General features: G+C 36.0%; 1 protein-coding gene across 2 annotated transcripts in view; it reads left to right on the plus strand.

The window, feature by feature from the left end:
• SLC26A7 (solute carrier family 26 member 7) overlaps nucleotides 1–18056 on the plus strand; it is a 308475-nt gene that overhangs the window by 200263 nt on the left and 90156 nt on the right. For both annotated transcript variants that reach the window (XM_060287458.1, XM_030862868.2), the window contains one exon: nucleotides 11370–11534. In XM_060287458.1, the coding sequence (XP_060143441.1) occupies nucleotides 11370–11534 (165 nt within the window). The remainder of the gene's footprint in view (nucleotides 1–11369; nucleotides 11535–18056) is intronic.

An 18056-nucleotide genomic window follows, 5' to 3' on the forward strand; every position in this document is an offset into this window, starting at 1 on the left:
ATGATCCTTTGTATTTCTGCAGTGTCAGTTGTTACTTCTCCTTTTTCATTTCTAATTCTATTGATCTGAACCTTCTCCTGTTTTTTTTTTTTTTTTGATGCTTCTGGCTAATGGTTTATCAATTTTGTTTATCTTCTCAAAGAACCAGCTTTTAGTTTTATTGATCTTTGCTATTGTTTCCTTCACTTCTTTTTCATTTATTTCTGATCTGATCTTTATGATTTCTTTCCTTCTGCTAACTTTGGAGTTTTCTTGTTCTTCTTTCTCTAATTATTTTACGTGTAAGGTTAGGTTTTTTGTTTAAGATGTTTCTTGTTTCTTGAGGTAGGATTGTATTGCTATAAACTTCCCTCTTAGAACTGCTTTTGCTACATCCCATAGGTTTTGGGTCGTTGTGTTTTTATTGTCATTTGTTTCTAAATATTTTTTGATTTCCTCTTTGATTTCTTCAGTGATCTCTTGGTTATTAAGTAGTGTATTGTTTAGCCTCCATGCATTTGTATTATTTACAGATTCTTTTCCTGTAATTCATATGTAGTCTCATAGCGTTGTCATCAGAAAAGGTAATTGATACGATTTTGATTATCTTAAATTTACCAAGGCTTGATTTGTGACCCAGGATGTGATCTATCCTGGAGAATCTTCCATGAGCACTTGAGAAGAAAGTGTATTCTGTTGTTTTTGGATGGAATGTCCTATAATTATCAATTAAGTCCATCTTGTTTAAAGTATCATTTAAAGCTGTGTTTCCTTATTTATTTTCATTTCAGATGATCTGTCCATTGGTGAAAGTGGGGTGTTAAAATCCCTTATACTATGATTTTGTTACTGTTCATTTCCCCTTTTATGTCTCTTACCATTTGCCTTATGTATTGAGGTGCTCCTATTTTGGGTGCATAAATATTTACGATTGTTATACCTTTTTCATGGATTGATCTCTTGATCATTATGTAGTGTCCTTCTTTGTCTCTTGTAATAGCCTTTATTTTAAAGTCTATTTTGTCTGTTATGAGAATTGCTACTCTAGTTTTCTTTTGTTTACTGTCTGCATAGAATATCTTTTTTCATCCCCTCACTTTCAGGATGTATGTGTCCCTAGGTCTGAAGTGGGTCTCTTGTAGACAGCATATATATGGGTCTTGTATTTGTATCCATTCAGCCAGTCTATGACTTTTGGTTGGAGCATTTCATCCATTTACATTTAAGGTAGTTATTGATATGTATGTTCTTATTACCATTTTATTAATTTTTTTGTGATTACTATTGTAGGCCTTTTCCTTCTCTTGTGTTTCCTGCCTAGAGAAGTTTCTTTAGCATTTATTATAAAGCTGGTTTTGTGGTGCTGAATTCTCTTAGCTTTTGCTCATCTGTAAATGTTTTAATTTCTCTGTCAAATCTGAATGAGATCCTTGCTGTTTAGAATAATGTTGGTTGTAGTTTTTTCCCTTTCATCACTTTAAATATGTCCTGCCACTCCCTTCTGGCTTGCAGAGTTTCTGCTGAAAGATCAGCTGTTAAACTTATGGGGATTCCCTTGTATGTTATTTCTTGTTTTTCCCTTGCTTTTAATATTTTTTCTCTATATTTAATTTTTGATAATTTGATTAATATGTGTTTAGAATGTTTCTCTATCCTGTATGGGACTCTCTGCACCTCCTGCACTTGATTGACTATTTCCTTTCCCATATTAGGGAAGTTTTCAACTGTAATGTCTTTAAATATTTTCTCAGTGCCTTTCTTTTTCTCTTCTTCTTCTGGGACCCCTATAATTCGAATGTTGGTGCATTGAATGTTGTTCCAGAGGTCTCTGAGAGTGTCCTCAATTCTTATCATTCTTTTTTCTTTATTCTGCTCTGAGGTAATTATTTCCACTATTTTATCTTCCAGGTCACTTATCCGTTCTTCTGCCTCACTTATTCTGCTATTGATTCCTTCTAGAGAATTTTTAATTTCATTTATTGTGCTGTTCATGATTGTTTGTTTGCTCTTTAGTTCTTCTAGGTCCTTGTTAAATGTTTCTTGTATTTTCTCCATTCTATTTCCAAGATTTTGGATCATCTTTACTATCATTACTCTGAATTCCTTTTCCGGTAGACTGCCTACTTCCTCTTCATTTGTTTGGTCTGTTGTGTTTTTACCTTGCTCCTTCATCTCCTGTGTGTTTCTCTGTCTTCTCGTTTTGCTTAACTTACTGTGTTTGGGGTTTCCTTTTCCAGGTTCATAGTTCCCGTTGTTTTTGGTGTCTGCCCCAGTAGCTAATGCTGGTTCAGTGGGTTGTGTAGGCTTCCTGGTGGAGGGGACTGGTGCCTGTGTTCTGGTGGATGAGGTTGGATCTTTCTTTCTGGTGGGCAGGACTGTGTCTGGTGGTATGTTTTGGGCTGTCTCTGACCTTGTTATGATTTTAAGCAGCTTCTGTGCTAATGGGTGGCGTTGTGTTCCTGTCTTGCTAGTTGTCTGGCATAGGGTGTCCAGCACTGTAGCTTGCTAGTTGTTCAGTGGAGCTGGGTCTTAGCCTTGAGATGGAGATCTCTCAGAGAGCTTTCACCATTTGATATTACGTGGAGCCAGGAGGTCTCTGGTGGACCAGTGACCTGAACTCAGCTCTCCCACCTCAGAGGCACAGGCCTGATACCTGGCCGGAACACTGAGACCCTCTCAGCCACACAGCTCAGAAGAAAAGGGAGAAAAAAAGAAAGAAAGAAAGAAGGAAAGAAAGAAAGAAAGAAAGAAAGAAAGAAAGAAAGAAAGAAAGAAAGAAAGAAAGAAAGAAAGAAAGAAAGAAAAAATAAAGTTATTTAAATAAAAAATAATTATTAAAAATTAAAAAAATCATAACGTAATAAAAAAGAAAAAAAGAAAAAGAAAGAAAGAAGAGAGAAACCAAACCAAAAAGCAAGTCCAGCAATGATAACAAGTGCTAAAAACTATATTAAAAAAAAAAGGACAGACAGAACCCTAGGACAAATGGTAAAAGCAAAGCTATACAGACAAAATCACACAAAGAAGCATATACATACACATTCACAAAAAGAGAAAAATGAAAAAAAATACATATATCTTTGCCCCCAAAGTCCACCACCTCAATTTTGGCATGATTCGTTGTCTATTCAGTTATTCCACAGATACAGGGACATCAAGTTGATTGTGGAGATTTAATCTGCTGCTCCTGAGGCTGCTGGGAGAGATTTCCCTTTCTCTTCTTTGTTCACACAGCTCCTGGGGTTCAACTTTGGATTTGGCCCTGCTTCTGCATGTAGGTCACCTGAGGGCATCTGTTCTTCACTCAAACAGGACGGGGTTAAAGGAGCTGCTGATTAGGGGACTCTGTCTCACTTAGGCGGTGGGGAGGGAGGGGTACAGAATGTGGGGCAAGCCTGTGGTGGCAGAGACAGGCATGATGTTGCAACAGCCTGAGGTGTGCTGTGTATTCTCCCAGGGAAGTTGTCCCTGGATCACGGGATGCTGGCAGTGGCGGGCTCCACAGCCTCCTGGTAGAGGAGGTGTGGATAGTGACCTGTGCTTTCACACAGGCTTCTTGGTGGCTGCAGAAGCGTTTCGTGCCCGTCTCTGGTGTCTGCGCTGATAACCGCCACTTGCGCCTCTCTCTGGAGCTTCTTTAGGCGATGCTCTGAATCCCCTCTCTTCGTGCACCCCGAAACAATGGTCTCTTGCTTCTTAGGTACGTCCAGACTTTTTCCCGGACTACGTTCTGGCTAGCTGTGGTGCACTAATCCCCTTCTGGCTGTGTTCACGCAGCCAATCCCAGTCCTCTCCCTGGGATCTGACCTCCAAATCCTGAGCCTCAGCTCCCAGCCCCCACCCGTCCTGGCTGGCAGGTGAGCAGACAATGTTCTCAGGCTGGTGAGTGCTGGTTGGCACTGATCCTCTGTGCAGGAATCTCTCCGCTTTGCTCTCTGCACCCCTGTTGCTGTGCTCTCCTATGTGGCTCCGAAGCTTCTCCCCTGCCATCCCCCGTCTCTGCCAGTGTATGGGCTTCATAGTGTGTGGAAACTTTTCCTCCTTCACAGCTCTCTACCAGTGGTACAGGTCCCATCCCTATTCTTTTGTCTCTGTTTTTTTCTTTTTTCTTTTGCCCTACCCAGGTATGTGGGGAGTTTCTTGCCTTTTGGAAAGTCTGAGGTCTTCTGCCAGCATCAGTATGTGTTCTGTAGGAGTGTTCCACATGTACATGTATTTCTGATGTATTTGTGTGAAGAAAGGTTATTTCCACGTCTTACTTTTCTGCCATCTTGAATGTCTCTCTGGAGACATTCAAGTTAGTTTCTATATAACAGAGACTGTCGAGCTCTATAATTCTAACAGCTGGTACAGAATAAACATGAGTTGAATAACTTGTATAAGAATAAGATCAATTTAATGCTAGTAGTATCATATGTCAAATAACCAAAATTAAATTGAGATTTTATTTTTACCTTTTCTAATTTATCATTTTCTCCCTCCATCCCCCACAAGAAGACACATGCACACACCAAGGCTAATAATATCATGCTCCAATCACCCCATTTTAAATCTTTATCATTTTCTTTAGCTACGGCAGAATGGAAGGCAGAAGAGTCAAATTGTTGTCCATCCCTAGCAGTTCTGATTCTCACTGCCTTTTGCTTTAGAGGCTTTTTATTTTCTAGAAAAATCAGAGAACTGAAAAGATTATGAGGCTGCCTTCAAACATGCAATTCCAAATAAAATAATTCTTAAGCCCTGTGACTTTCTGATATATTCCACAATAAAAAATCAAATAAAACATAATTTGTGTTTGTTTCCTAAGCATATGATAAGTCTGCCTACTGGATAATCCAATATTTGTCTCATATCTGTTCTCCATTCCTGCTATGTCCAGTTTAGCTGCTTTTGTCCTTTTTCCTCTTGCTACTCTTCTCGTACTAACCTTTGAAACCAGCTAGTTGTTTCACGTTTTATCATCAGATTGATCCTACCAAAGCACAGCTCTGATTTTTGAGCCAGTGTTTTGAGCCACACTTGTTTGCAAAATTAAGTGTTTAATAAATGTATGGAAGAGTGATGTCCCTCACACCTGGAAAACTCTCTTTTCACTACTTTTAAGGTGCTCCATACTTGGACTTCAAAATGTCTTGCTTTATTTTTTATTACTCCCTTTTGTCTAGTTGTTCTTCTAAACTAACAACGCCGCGTCTTCTGAGTATATCCCATGCTGTCCTGCTTTATACTCATTCTTCCCTCTTTCCGAAATGCTTTCTAATAACTTCTTTCTTCTTGGATTCCTTAAGTGTCAAGATACACTTTTATCCCTATCCAGCAGTATTTCATTCTCCTTCTGAAAACTAGTGGCACATTTTCTATTCCTCTCTTTTATACGTGTGCAGACTTGTCTTGGTGTGGTTATTTACACATATCATGCCTCTAAACCCAGCTGCCTGGAGCTTCTGGAGTCCCTCTTTTCCCCTGTCCCCATGTATGCAGAACTCAGGAATTCATATTAAGCAACACATGCATGTTGGAGAAATGTAGAGACTTACCTGAAGTTTCTGTGAGAGAGGTAGAGGAGGTTTTCTTTTCTTTTCTTTCTTTTTTTAAAAAAACAAACCTTGATTTAGAGTAATTTTTGATTTTCAGTAAAGTTGCAAGGATAGTACACACAGTTGCCACATACCCCACCCACCCACAGTTTCCCCTATTATTAATATCTACATTAGCACGGTGTATTAGTCACAACTAATGAATCAGATTGATACATTGCTGTTAAGTAAAGTCCATATACAGTAATCAGATTTCCTTAAATTTTACCTAATGTTATTTTTTGTTCTAGGATCCCATCTGGTATACCACATTGCATTTGGTTGTCTTGTCTCCTGGTAGGCTCCTCTTAACTGTGAAAATGTCTGAGGCTTTTCTTGTGTTTGATGATCTTGACAGTTGTGAGGACTACTGGTCAGTATTCTCTAGAATGTCCCTCAATTGGGATTTGTCTGATCTTTTTCTTATGATTACACTGGGGTTGTGGGTTTGGGGGAGGAAAATGAGAGAGACAGAGTGATATTCTCATCACATCTTATTAACAGTATAGACTATCAACATAACTTATCACTCTTAATGTTAACCTGGATCACCTGGTTGAACTAGCGCTAGTTTGTTAGGTTTCTCTAAGTTACTCTATTTTCCACTTTTCCGTACTGCATTTTTTGGAAAAAAGTCAATATGCACAGCCTACTCTTAACATGTGAGAGTTACGTTAAGATAAAAAGTGGGGATTATCTACATAAATTACTGGAATTCTTCTGAACAGTAGTTTTCCAGCTCTCCCATTTTAAAATTTAATCAATCATTTATATCAGTATGGATTCAAGCATATTTATTTTATCCTTTGGGTTATAATTCAGTACTACTTTATGTTGTTCTTCAGATTGTTCCAGCTTTGAACATTGGGAGCTTTTTTTCAGTTGGCTTCTATGTCCCTCCTTAATATACTCCCACTTATTTGTTTGTTTGTTATTTAGTTTTGGAGTTCTTTTTCACTTTCTGGCACTACAAGGTGATCCAGGCTCATAGTGTATATTTCCTACCCTAGTCCTAGAATCAGCCATTTTTCTAAGGAGATCTGGTTTCTTTCATTGGACAATGGTATTAGAGATTAAGATCTGGGTGTGAGGTGTGCCACAGGGGTGTTGTTGGCTTCTAAGCCATTTCAGCTGACACAGCAAGGACATATATGTGTGTATATCAACAAAAGTATGTAAACATACCTATATATTTCTAAATGTATCCATCTATATCTGTGTTAAACTAAACATGGTTTCCTACTGATGTCTGCAACTCTTATCCCTCCCATACTGATCATTCTAGCCTTCTCCCCTTGCTTGTCTATAACTTATGCAATAGTGAGAAACCTGGCTCTCACTGTCTATCATCCATTTACTTGATTTTTCAATTCCAGTGTATATTTATAGTGGTTTCAGAATTGTTAACCTCTACTCCCATAGGAAATAACTTTATCAACTCAAGTACAGTGTTTCTTTTTTGCCTTTGGTTTTACATTCTTTACCAATTTCCAGAGTTATTCACATGAGCACATTTTCTGCCTTCCTTTCAATGAGGTTTGTTCATATATTTAGCAAGTCTTAAAAATCTGTACATTGTATGAGTCCATTTAAATGACACTCTAGAAAAAGCAAAACATATATAGAGAGTAAATGAAGCATTGGTCATCGGTTAGATTCTTTGTCACATTCTGCATTCCATCCTGGGGTCTCCTGACCTCCAAATGATTTTCTAAATATTTGTACACATTAAGGTTCATGGGTTTTGACAAATGCTTAATGTCATATATACACTATTATAGCATCATACAGAATAATTTCACCATCCTAAAAAGTTCCCTATGTTTCACCTTTTGCATACTTTCCAACACCTAAGCCCCTGGCAACTACTGATCTGCTTACTGTCTCTATAGTTTTGCCTTTTCTAGAATGTCATATAAATGGAATCATGCAGTATGTGGCCTTTCCAGACTGTCTTCATTTGCTTACAATATTTATTTAAGATTCATCCATGTCTTTGCATGGCTTGATAGACCATTCCTTTTTATTACTGAATAGTATGGAGAAGGACTTTATATTCTGAATTCCACAGCACATAACCTCATAGGTATCCACCTGACATTTTTTTCTCACGTTCTCTTGTCACACAGAGGTTTTTTCTGCCATATCCCTACACAGTACTCAGTTGTTCTCCTATTATCACGAACAATTTAGCTCTCTCCCCCAAACCTGCATACTATACTCAGTAGAGAACAAAGGGCTTTTAGGGTTTTAGCTCCCACTTAAACAGCTTCTTAGACCTTACCTCCCTATTAACACCTACATTACAGTTCTTTATGCTCCTGGTTAACATTCCCTGCTCCCAACATCAGCATTTCATCTCACTTTTTCTTTCAAAGTGTGAGCTATATCTTTATCTCTGTATTCTGCAACAGTGTTGTGCCTTGCCCCTAGTAGGTATTCAATAAATATTCACTGAACAAACAAATAAGTGATTTGGTATAATGTGAGAGCCAGATTGCAGACAAACTGACAAAACCTGAAATGCATGCAATATTCCATCCACTTGGATAGTATAGCTATTTTCTATGCACTCTTTTCTTTTTTCACTACTTGAAGGCCACTTGCAAAAAATGGCCTGAAATCTGACATATATTCAATTTATATAGAACATATGGTGTTTATAAAAGCATTACCAAATAGTATCATGCTAGTGAACCTTGATAATGTGTGTCAGAGGTTTTCAGCATTAGCCCAGAACATCAACATTACTACAAACAGCTGAAATATATTGTAAGAAATTTATTTTCTCATAAAATGTTGCATGGGCAAGTTTTTGGGAATTAGCTAGCCAGATTAGAATTATCATCATTCCTATTATTAGTAAAAGGCATTGATGTAGCTCTTTATTAAGTCATTAGCTTAAAAATTGTTTAACATTGGCATAAAATTTAAAAACTAGGCTTCCAAGTGAAATATTCTAGAAGGATCCTCATTTTACATACTTAAATTCCAGAAAAATCTTGGAAACAACAGTTGCATTTGTGGGCACCTCTTACAAAGCCTGTGTTGCACAGGTACTTGCTGCCTTCAACCTGTGTACCTCAGCCTCTGTATGCTAGATCCCTAATTTTGATGTGAATAAACTGTTGAGATTTGGGTGCTGGGGAAAGGGGAGTTCTTAAATTTCTCCTTCTTCTCTTTCTCCTCCTTGTCCTATCCCTCCCCCTCCTCCTCTTCCTCTTTTTCCTTCTTAAAATTTCTGCCATTGTTTTGGGTTGTGGAGAATGTTGTCATCCAGAAGAAAGTAATTTCTCTTTAGCTAAATCTCACATGTTTGCAATCATCCTTTACATACACAACATTTTGTATCAGAAATGAGGTCTTAAGGGGCTTGTTGAACTTTCAAAGTCAAGAATTCTCCATTTTAGGAATTTATTCGTTGCTGGGAAGATTTTTTTTTTAAGTATAAAACTACGGGTAGAATATTACAAAAATACTTTGAGTCTTTGGATAAGTTTTAAATCTTTTTGATTTATATTGTAAGGTAGGTACATATATTTTGAATATTTGAAAGGGCTGAACTCTTTTTATATCTTGAACTTTTCCCATACCCTTCCATTTGTAACTTTCAGGTTGTGGAAATGACATAAAGAAGTTGCTACTAGAAGATGGTGGTTAGCTGGAAGTTGTTGGTGTATCACTTCAGGTTAGGTGATGTTTGTTTCTCAGGCATGAGAAATCATTAACCCTTTTAAGTAGACGCTGAGTAGGAAACAAATAAAAACCAGAAAATAAAATGGTGATGATCTATACGAGGCCTCCCAAAGGAGTTTGCTTCTCAAAATAAATGAAAATAAGATTTCTTGTCATAAAGATAAGAACTTTCTAACATTCCATGTATGCATAAATTTCCATATATGCAAACCGGTTTCACAATTTCAACGATTTGGATTGCTTGTATACTGCATTTAGCTGAAATGAAAATCCAACTCTCTGGAGTTCATCTTACCCCAATAATATGCTAATTTCATCCTCATGGCCTTTAAGAGTTAGTGTCATAATTTGTAACTAACTAGTAGAAAGATACTTGGGAAAAATTGGTTCAGTATTTTTCTTAACTAATTGTGTTTTCAGGATGAAGATCAACAGACTATGAATCAGTGTGTTCCAACTGTACCTATACTATTGATTGATTGGGTATTTCCCTTGGGACATTTCTATTTGACAAACTGACACATAGATGCAAACAGTTCAAATACATTTCTTTCTGCACTGATAAATTTGTTCATGTTCTCCAGAAGTGGAAAATATGGTGTGACCTTTTCTACATTTTGAAATCTCGTGGCTAGTTTTCCATGCTGGGTAAATATATATGGCACCTTATGACATACAAGGTACATCGCATATGTTGCACATTTTACAGGTTTCAAAGCTCTTTCATATGTTATTTCACATTCACTTTACAACAATTCTGCAATATCAATAGGGCAGACATCATTCTAATTATTTATAGATCATGAGGCTTGGAAATTTTTAACAGATTTTCTATAGTCACAAAAACTAGGATGTGGTAGAGCCAGAATCAGAACTTAAGTTTTCAGATTTGAGCCCAGAAAACTCCACCCTAATACAAGTTTAGAGTATTACTGCTTTTGGCCAAGGGACATTGTGATATGATGGAAATGATATATTTTGCAATGTATGCTCTGGTGGTACTTAGATAGCACTTTATACTTCTCATATTTATCACTGTGACCTTTTGATAGAAGGAGATCTCATTGCTATTCTTTCCTTTGATTTCTTTAATAGTTAATCTTATTTTCCAACAAGAATTTTAAGACCTGACCTAAATATTATAATTAACACATTAAGAGGATATATCAGCGTGACCCACTTTGTGTTCATTTTCCAGTGTGGATACTCATTAATGTAATTTAATGTTACTTTCAAAACAACAAATCTCTATGACTGAGTTTACATGGATGCATTCAGTCAGAGTAGGCCATCTCCTAGAAGTTCTTTCTCTGCGCTAATCATTGCAATGTTAGTAGTTAGTAGAGAAAAGAGAATTGATTTTTACTGCCATCTTTTGTCCAGCAGAGCTCAATGCACAGCTTCTACTCAGATGAGATTATTTTGTCTGGCCATGAAATAGTTTTACGATGGAGCATGATGCTAGGAGCAGAAAGGAAAAGTTTAAGAAGAATGACTTTCCTACTGATTCCTGGGTTTCTTAAGACATATTCCTTTAACCTATTTCTGTCTTTTGCTCTTCTCCGTATACACATAAGTCCTGATGTTTTCCTATTAATATTTGCCCTTTACAGCTACTTGATGGAGTATCTAGTCAAAACAGTAGGTTTCCATTTCTCAGAACGTGGCAGAAACTCAAGAAATGGCTTTTTCTCCTCAATGCTTTTGAAGTTTTAAGCCTGCTGGGTATAAAGTAGTGAATCATGTCCTTTGGATTTTTAAAAAAATTATAGATATGATAATGCAAATTTTATTTTTCCCCACAGAACCCCATATATTAACTGATTTGAACATATTTCCTTTTTTGTAACATATATTATTAGGAAAAGGGAAAAAAAGTCAATATTCAGAAAAAAACTGTGTTAACTTTAACTGAAGCACTTGTAATTGTACCCCAAAACATCTGGGGAATCTTGGAAACTAGTAATGTTCTCAAGAAAACTCAAGCTATTGAATATATAAAATTTACGGAGCACATTTCACATCAGTTCCCTATGTCTGTGTATTGAAAATGAAAATGTGTCAGATATTAATCCTTCTAGGAAGCTTGGGAAGTTTCATCTTCCTTTGTCCTCTTAGGTGGCCATGTTTGTGCTACAACTGGGTAGTGCCACATTCCTGCTTACAGAACCTGTGATCAGTGCGATGACAACTGGGGCTGCCACCCATGTCGTGACTTCACAAGTCAAATATCTCTTGGGAATGAAAATGCCGTATATATCTGGACCACTTGGATTCTTTCATGTGAGTTTTTCCGTATGTCTTTGTTCATATATTTTGGGTGTGTGTTTCACATAGTAAAATTTGGTTAATTACAATGTTGAGATTTTTCTATTTTAAAGCAACTTGGGCTTAAATAAAATCTTTTAGGATATTTTTAATGTGATTAAGTGTATGAAACTAATTAGTAAAATCTACTAATTTGGGGAGCAATTCTTTGTAATAAACAATTAAATACGGTATAATTTGGGAACATGGTTGGAAAAAATAGCTTGAATTTTTCTGTGACCAGATATGTTGCTAACTTCTAATGGAAGCCATCTACCAGGCTTGTGGCCCAGTGTAACAACAGTACACCTTACCACATTCTTTCCATATTGTGAACCCTGGTATAGATCAAATCAGAGGCTTGGTCAAAATTGGGTTCTGGAGTCCCAATAGCAGACAATCAGTTATTAAAAGTCACTTGAACCTGAGATAGAAACATGTGTCCAGTTTCAACATATTATCCTAATAATTCCCCATTCTTCTTGGTCTCTTTTTGAAGCTGACCTAAAATCTACGACTGCTCAGGAAGTCACATCCTATTGGAGTTTTATAAGAAAATCAATGTCTTGTTAATGAAGTTGAGAGCAACCAGACTTCATTTTATTTAATTTTATATTGTAGAGGAGGAAAAGTATATTTTCCTTCTATCCTTGAAGAGCTGGGGCTCCTGTAACAAAAGATTAACAAGAGAAAAACAAACAAGTTTATTAGCATGTATATTTCATATACACATGGGAGAAACTCCAGGATTAGTAACTCAAAAGAAGTGGCTAGGATTTGGGTTTAAATACCATCTTCAGTTAAAACAAAGGAATAAGAGTTGAGGGAAGCAAGTTATGAGAAGGTGACCATGAAAAATACAGTGAACATGGGTAAGATTTATTATGCAGATTTAAATCAGTGCCTTCTCCATTGATAAGACTCTCTTGTGATTTAGAATCATCTTTTTCTTCCTGGTACTAAGAGGAAGACACCCTTGCAAACAGAGATTTTCTATATAAATGTAAATTTCTCTATGAAAGGGTAACTTACACTGTTCTCAGAGGTTCCCTGTGTCTGCTGTTTCTCAAAATAATAAGCTAAAAATAATTCTTATACCAAAGAGGCATATTTTGGAGTGGCATATTCTGGTCTCCTACAATGTAATGTTCTATACTGAATTACATTAATGTTTTATAATGAGAGTATTACCATTCCTAATATTCTTGCTCTTAATCAAGGAATGGCTGAATAGTAGCTCCATATATAGAAGTTTAATAAATTATCTAATTCCTGTTATTGAGGTGGTTTGTGGTATTTCACCATTATACACAGCTCATTGAAGATTTGGTTTATTCCTATGTTCTAGTTTGCATCCCTGATGATTTCATTGAGATCAATTCCTAGTTATGGAATCACTGGATTAAAATATTTTTGCCAAATATCAATGTGAAAAGCTGTACCAATTAATATTTACTCTCATCATTGTCAACTCTGATTATCACTATTTTTAAAATTTGCCATTTTGTTATGTGAAAAATAGTATCACTTTTCTGTTTGTGTGTTTCTCTGATTAGTTGGTAAAGTAGTTAATATAGATAGTAATTGGCAACACAAAGCTGGAAACTTGTTCTGAATTTTTGTTATTTAGGTAATATCTTGCTCAGTGATTCATTCATTATAAGAAAGCATAAAACTAAAACAAAAAAACCAAAACTGGAAACAATATAATTCCAAGCTCTAAATCAAACAAAAGTAGACCAAAATAGCTGTAAGTTATCAGGTGACTGGCTGAGTTAAAACTTTTGGTGATGCCAGGTGTGCACCAACAGAACCAAATCAGTACTAGATTCTGTCCTGATCTCCTGACTGGGAACAGCATGCTTGTCTGTGCATGAGCAGTGTAAAGAAATGAGTGCAGGTTACAAGTTGGCCACTTCAGTCATATTCACATTACACAAATAATCATTCCTCTTTTCACTAGTTGTGCTAAAAGAAGCTGGATAACTGGATATGAGAACATTTGGTCTTTCAGCTCGTTTCTCTGGTGGCAATGTGTATAAAATGCTACATTGAAGTGTTTTGTGTATGATTTTTTAAATTTTGTTTTCTTGGAAGGTTAAGCTGCAAGCTAGATTTTCTTTGCCTTGTAGATCAGACACTGTAATGTGACTTTTGGGGGTCTTTTGTAAGTTCTCATACTGAAATGTAATCAGATTTAGAAATATTGTTAGATGGCTGACTAAATTTGCATTACTCAGTTGGTGGAAGTTGGTATGCTTTGTGTAGATGGAAAACAAAGAAAAGTTGCTCTTGCTTTTCAAAGTCTCAGAGCCCTGCACTGTTAGGCACCTAGGTAAGAATGATGCTTTGGTTCTTGCCAAGGTTTCAAAATTAATGTTGATATTGCAAAGTCAAAAATTGTGATCTGAGCATTAGATTAAGAAATAGATTTTGCATCATGCATAGGTCACACTGGGATATTTAGAAGGTGTGCTTTGGTGTAGTTAGGCTAAAAAAGAATCTGATGATAATAATGTAAATCTGAACTTGCCCATGGATCATTTAGGTGGGATGTGAAGGAGGAGAGCTGAACTCAGTACAGAGGTATAGAACAGAGGACAAAATAGAGGCCTTGATCATCAGGTCAAAGAACCTAGAGGAGAGTGATTTAACATATTTTTGGATTTTTTCTGCTCCTAAGTTCTCAAAACTGTTATATCCTTTAAGAAAGCTACTCAAGTTGATGAAGGATAAAGAATATGTTACTGATATTCCTTGGAACATAAATTAATATCTAGACTATTTGAGACTCTTATACAATGTGCCAGTCACCACTCCCAATAGTCTCAGCTGGAACACTCAAATTTCCTAAAACAATTCAGAATTGGCCAATCAAAATGTGCATTAATTAATTCCAGTAATAGCAGTGCTTACGGTCAACTTTGAGAGAAAACATAGCCTTTTGTCTTTATCCTGTTCTTAGGTCACTTCATATTGAAGTATCTTCCATCTGCCACTGCAGTGGTTTCTACAGTGTCTTCTTCCTGGTGGATGCCTGATTCTGTTCTACTAAGAGAATCTAATTCTCTAGTTTGATTAGCTAAAATCTCTATCTCTTTGGTTACTTAGGGCTGGCAGATGTTCTTGTTTCCATGGAACATTTTAAATGATTAATTTGAATCAGATAAGGTTAGTGTTACATGCTCAGTTCTTCCCTCTCAGATTATAGAACAGACTTCCAATAGATCCTTTTTTTTTGACTTATAGTTGATTTACATTGTTTCAGGTGTAATTCTTTTTCAGATTCTTTTCCATTAAGGTTATTACAAGGTATTGAATATAGTTCCCTCTGTTATACAGTCACGTCCTTTTTGTTTACCTGTTTTATATATAGTAGTATCTGTTAATCCCAGATTCCTAATTTATCCCTCCCCCCCATTCTCTTTCCCCTTTGGAAACCATAAGTTTGTTTTCTATGTCAATGCACTTTAAAAAGTGCTATATAAGTAATAGATACTAATCCTTTTCCTCTCTAGAGGACTGTTAATCAGATAAGCAAATCTAAATAATAAAACAAAATTATATCTTTTTTTCAACTTACTAATCATCAAATAAAGATGATTCCAAAATTTATAAAACATAAAAAATATCTGCTATTAATGAGGGTTAGTCATCAGAAGTAAAGAAATGCTATGTTTTTTATTTTATTTTTAATTTAAAATAATTCCATCTATTCACCTCATCCCCTCCCAACCAGTTATAAACCCATTTAATAAATTATAAACAGTTATGCAATATATTGTAAAACAAGCAGAAACAATAATATTATGAGTCACTTCTATCTTTGGACCCTGACTCACCAGTTAAATCATTTTATTCCTGTGTTCTCAAATTAAAATTTTTTTTCTATTTTTTAGCTTTATTTTTTAGACCCCACATATAAGTGGTATCATAAAGTATTTGTCTTTCTCTGTCTGATTTATTTCACTTAGCATAATACCCTCCAGATCCATCCATGTTGTTGCAAATGGCAAAATTTCATTTTTTTGCGTGTGTGGCTGAGTACTATGCCATTGTATATATATGGTATATATATATATATATATATATATATATACATACACACCACATCTTCTTTATTCATTCATCTATTGATGAATGCTTAGGTTGCTTCCATATCTTGACTATTGTAAACGATATTGCTGTGAACATTGGGGTACATGTATCTTTTTGAATTAGCATTTTCATTTTGGGGGATTAATACCCAGAAGTGGACTTGCTGGATCATATGGTAGTTCTATTTTTAGTTTTTTTGAGAAACCACCATACTGTTTTCCATAGTGGCTGCACCAATCTACATTCCCACTAACAGTGCACTAGGGTTCCCTTTTGAGAGATTTTTATAAAATGAAAAATAATTTTGAAGTTTATTTTAATACTCATTAGAAGGGAAATTCTCTAATTGATAAAACCAAAATCTAGAGAAAAAGTCTCACTATGTGAATTTTTGAAGCCTAAAAGCTTCTGGAGAAGGCAATCAGAGAGCAGGAAGATAGCAGGTCAAGACCAAATAAAATTTTTTATCAAATTTAAATTTTTGACTGATAGTTGGTCCCACACAGATAACAGGGAAAAGGTTAATTATTCTTGTCAATACAAAAATTGATTTTTTATACTGAGAAATGATGATGTATCTTTTTATTAGAAAGGATGTTTCCCCCCAAAAGGCACAATAAAACAAAAATTACTAGTTCATATTAGCAAATGTGAATTTCTTTGAGGTGGCGCCAGTGTCTCAGCCTGTAGCAGCCTATGATAAATTTGGCAAAGTTATTTTCACTGGCATGGCTTTATATGAGAACTCTTCTAAATAATTCTGTACATTAAAGCCAAGAGCACAAGGCAAGCTTGGCAACACATTCACCTACCCTTTTTGGGAAGTTTTTATTTGCTTTTTTAAAATTGAGGAGTTTCAGAACCAGAAAGCAATTTCATTCCCACTCCCATCCCTGAAGTACAGCAAAGCACTTTTCTAGTTTGGGTAGCTCTGAAGGCTACAAAGCAGGAACCAAGAATATTAACAAACTGGGCTAGAAACATCAGAAGGAAATCAAAGCCAATGAAACATTTTCTTCCATAGAGAATAAGATCACAATTAAAAATGTAAAAATGAGGCTTATATGTGAACAAATCTACTTTGAAGACACAAGCCCTCTGGGATTTCTGAATCAAGAACATGCTTTGGTAGTTTATGACAGCCCACATTTTCTCTGCAGTTATTGTGATATTTCTATTGTGAATTGTAAGGACGTTCAATACACCCTGAAAAATGGACAGAATAAATTGAAGGGGAGAGAAAAGGAATGTTAATCTGCAGCTTGAATCAATCAGGGATATAGGGGAGAGAAAATGTGGCAGGTTTAATTTGGATATGAAACAATTATATGGGAATTTGTAACAAAGGTTACTTTAAAATTCTAAATCAGAAGGCAAATATTTTAGCAATTCAATTATCTTGGGCTAAGCTCTCCATCCCCCGCAATTCACTGAAAAATGCATCAGCACAAAATCCAGTTGCTTAAGTAATTCAAATTAAACTTGGTTTTCTAAACAAGGGATGGCTGGATGCCACTTGGGCCTTGGCATGCTTGATTGTGAGTTTGGTGCAAGTGAGTTTTGTGCACCCATGCTGTCTCTAGCTGTTTAACATACCATACTTCCCCTAGATCACATTTTGGCTGGAGACTTAAAGTATGCCTTAAAGCAGTAGTTTATTGGGATAAATTTCCAGTGTAAGGAGCAGTTATTGATCAGAAATATGCATATAAAATGATGTAAAGAATAATAGAATGTTGTAATTTTTCTCTTCCTTCTGGGTTTGTGTTTGTATTCATGAAAACACAGACTGTGTTTGAGCTTTAAACTTAATATTAGTCTTGTTTTTCTATTAGTGTGTGCTACTTTGGGAAGTAGAGGGATTAGGGGAGATTGATCTTAACAATAACCATTCTAAATTGTTTAAAGATATGTAGGCAAAGTTTATAGGAGACATCAAATTCTGAATACCAGAGAGAACTTGTGCCAACATCAATTTTGGAATGATCATAAATGCTTTAATGGTCCCTGAGCAGGAATCTAGATCTGCTTAGGTAGAATTCAAATATAATCAAGTTGGGGACTTCCTGGCTGGGCAGTTGTTGAGACTCCGTGCTTCCACTGTAGAGAGCATGGGTTTGATCCCTGCTCAGGGAAATAAGATCCCGAATGCTGCATGGCACGGCCAAAAAAAAAACATTAAAAAAAATAGACAAATATAATCAAGTTGAAAGCAAATTGGGGCAGGGAGAGGGTGTGCCTGGGCAATTGTGGCTCATGTTTAAAGGCTCCAAGGATGTGAAAACTACCTTAAAAAACAAAAGCCAGGGCCCGCAGCAGACTTCAGTCTCATCTGAAAAGTGGGAGAGTTGAACTAAATGTGAGGCTTCAAAACCAGAAATATTCAACAGAATAATCTAC

This window comes from Globicephala melas, chromosome 17 (genome assembly GCF_963455315.2).
Source record: "Globicephala melas chromosome 17, mGloMel1.2, whole genome shotgun sequence".
NCBI classification, from domain to species: domain Eukaryota; kingdom Metazoa; phylum Chordata; class Mammalia; order Artiodactyla; family Delphinidae; genus Globicephala; species Globicephala melas.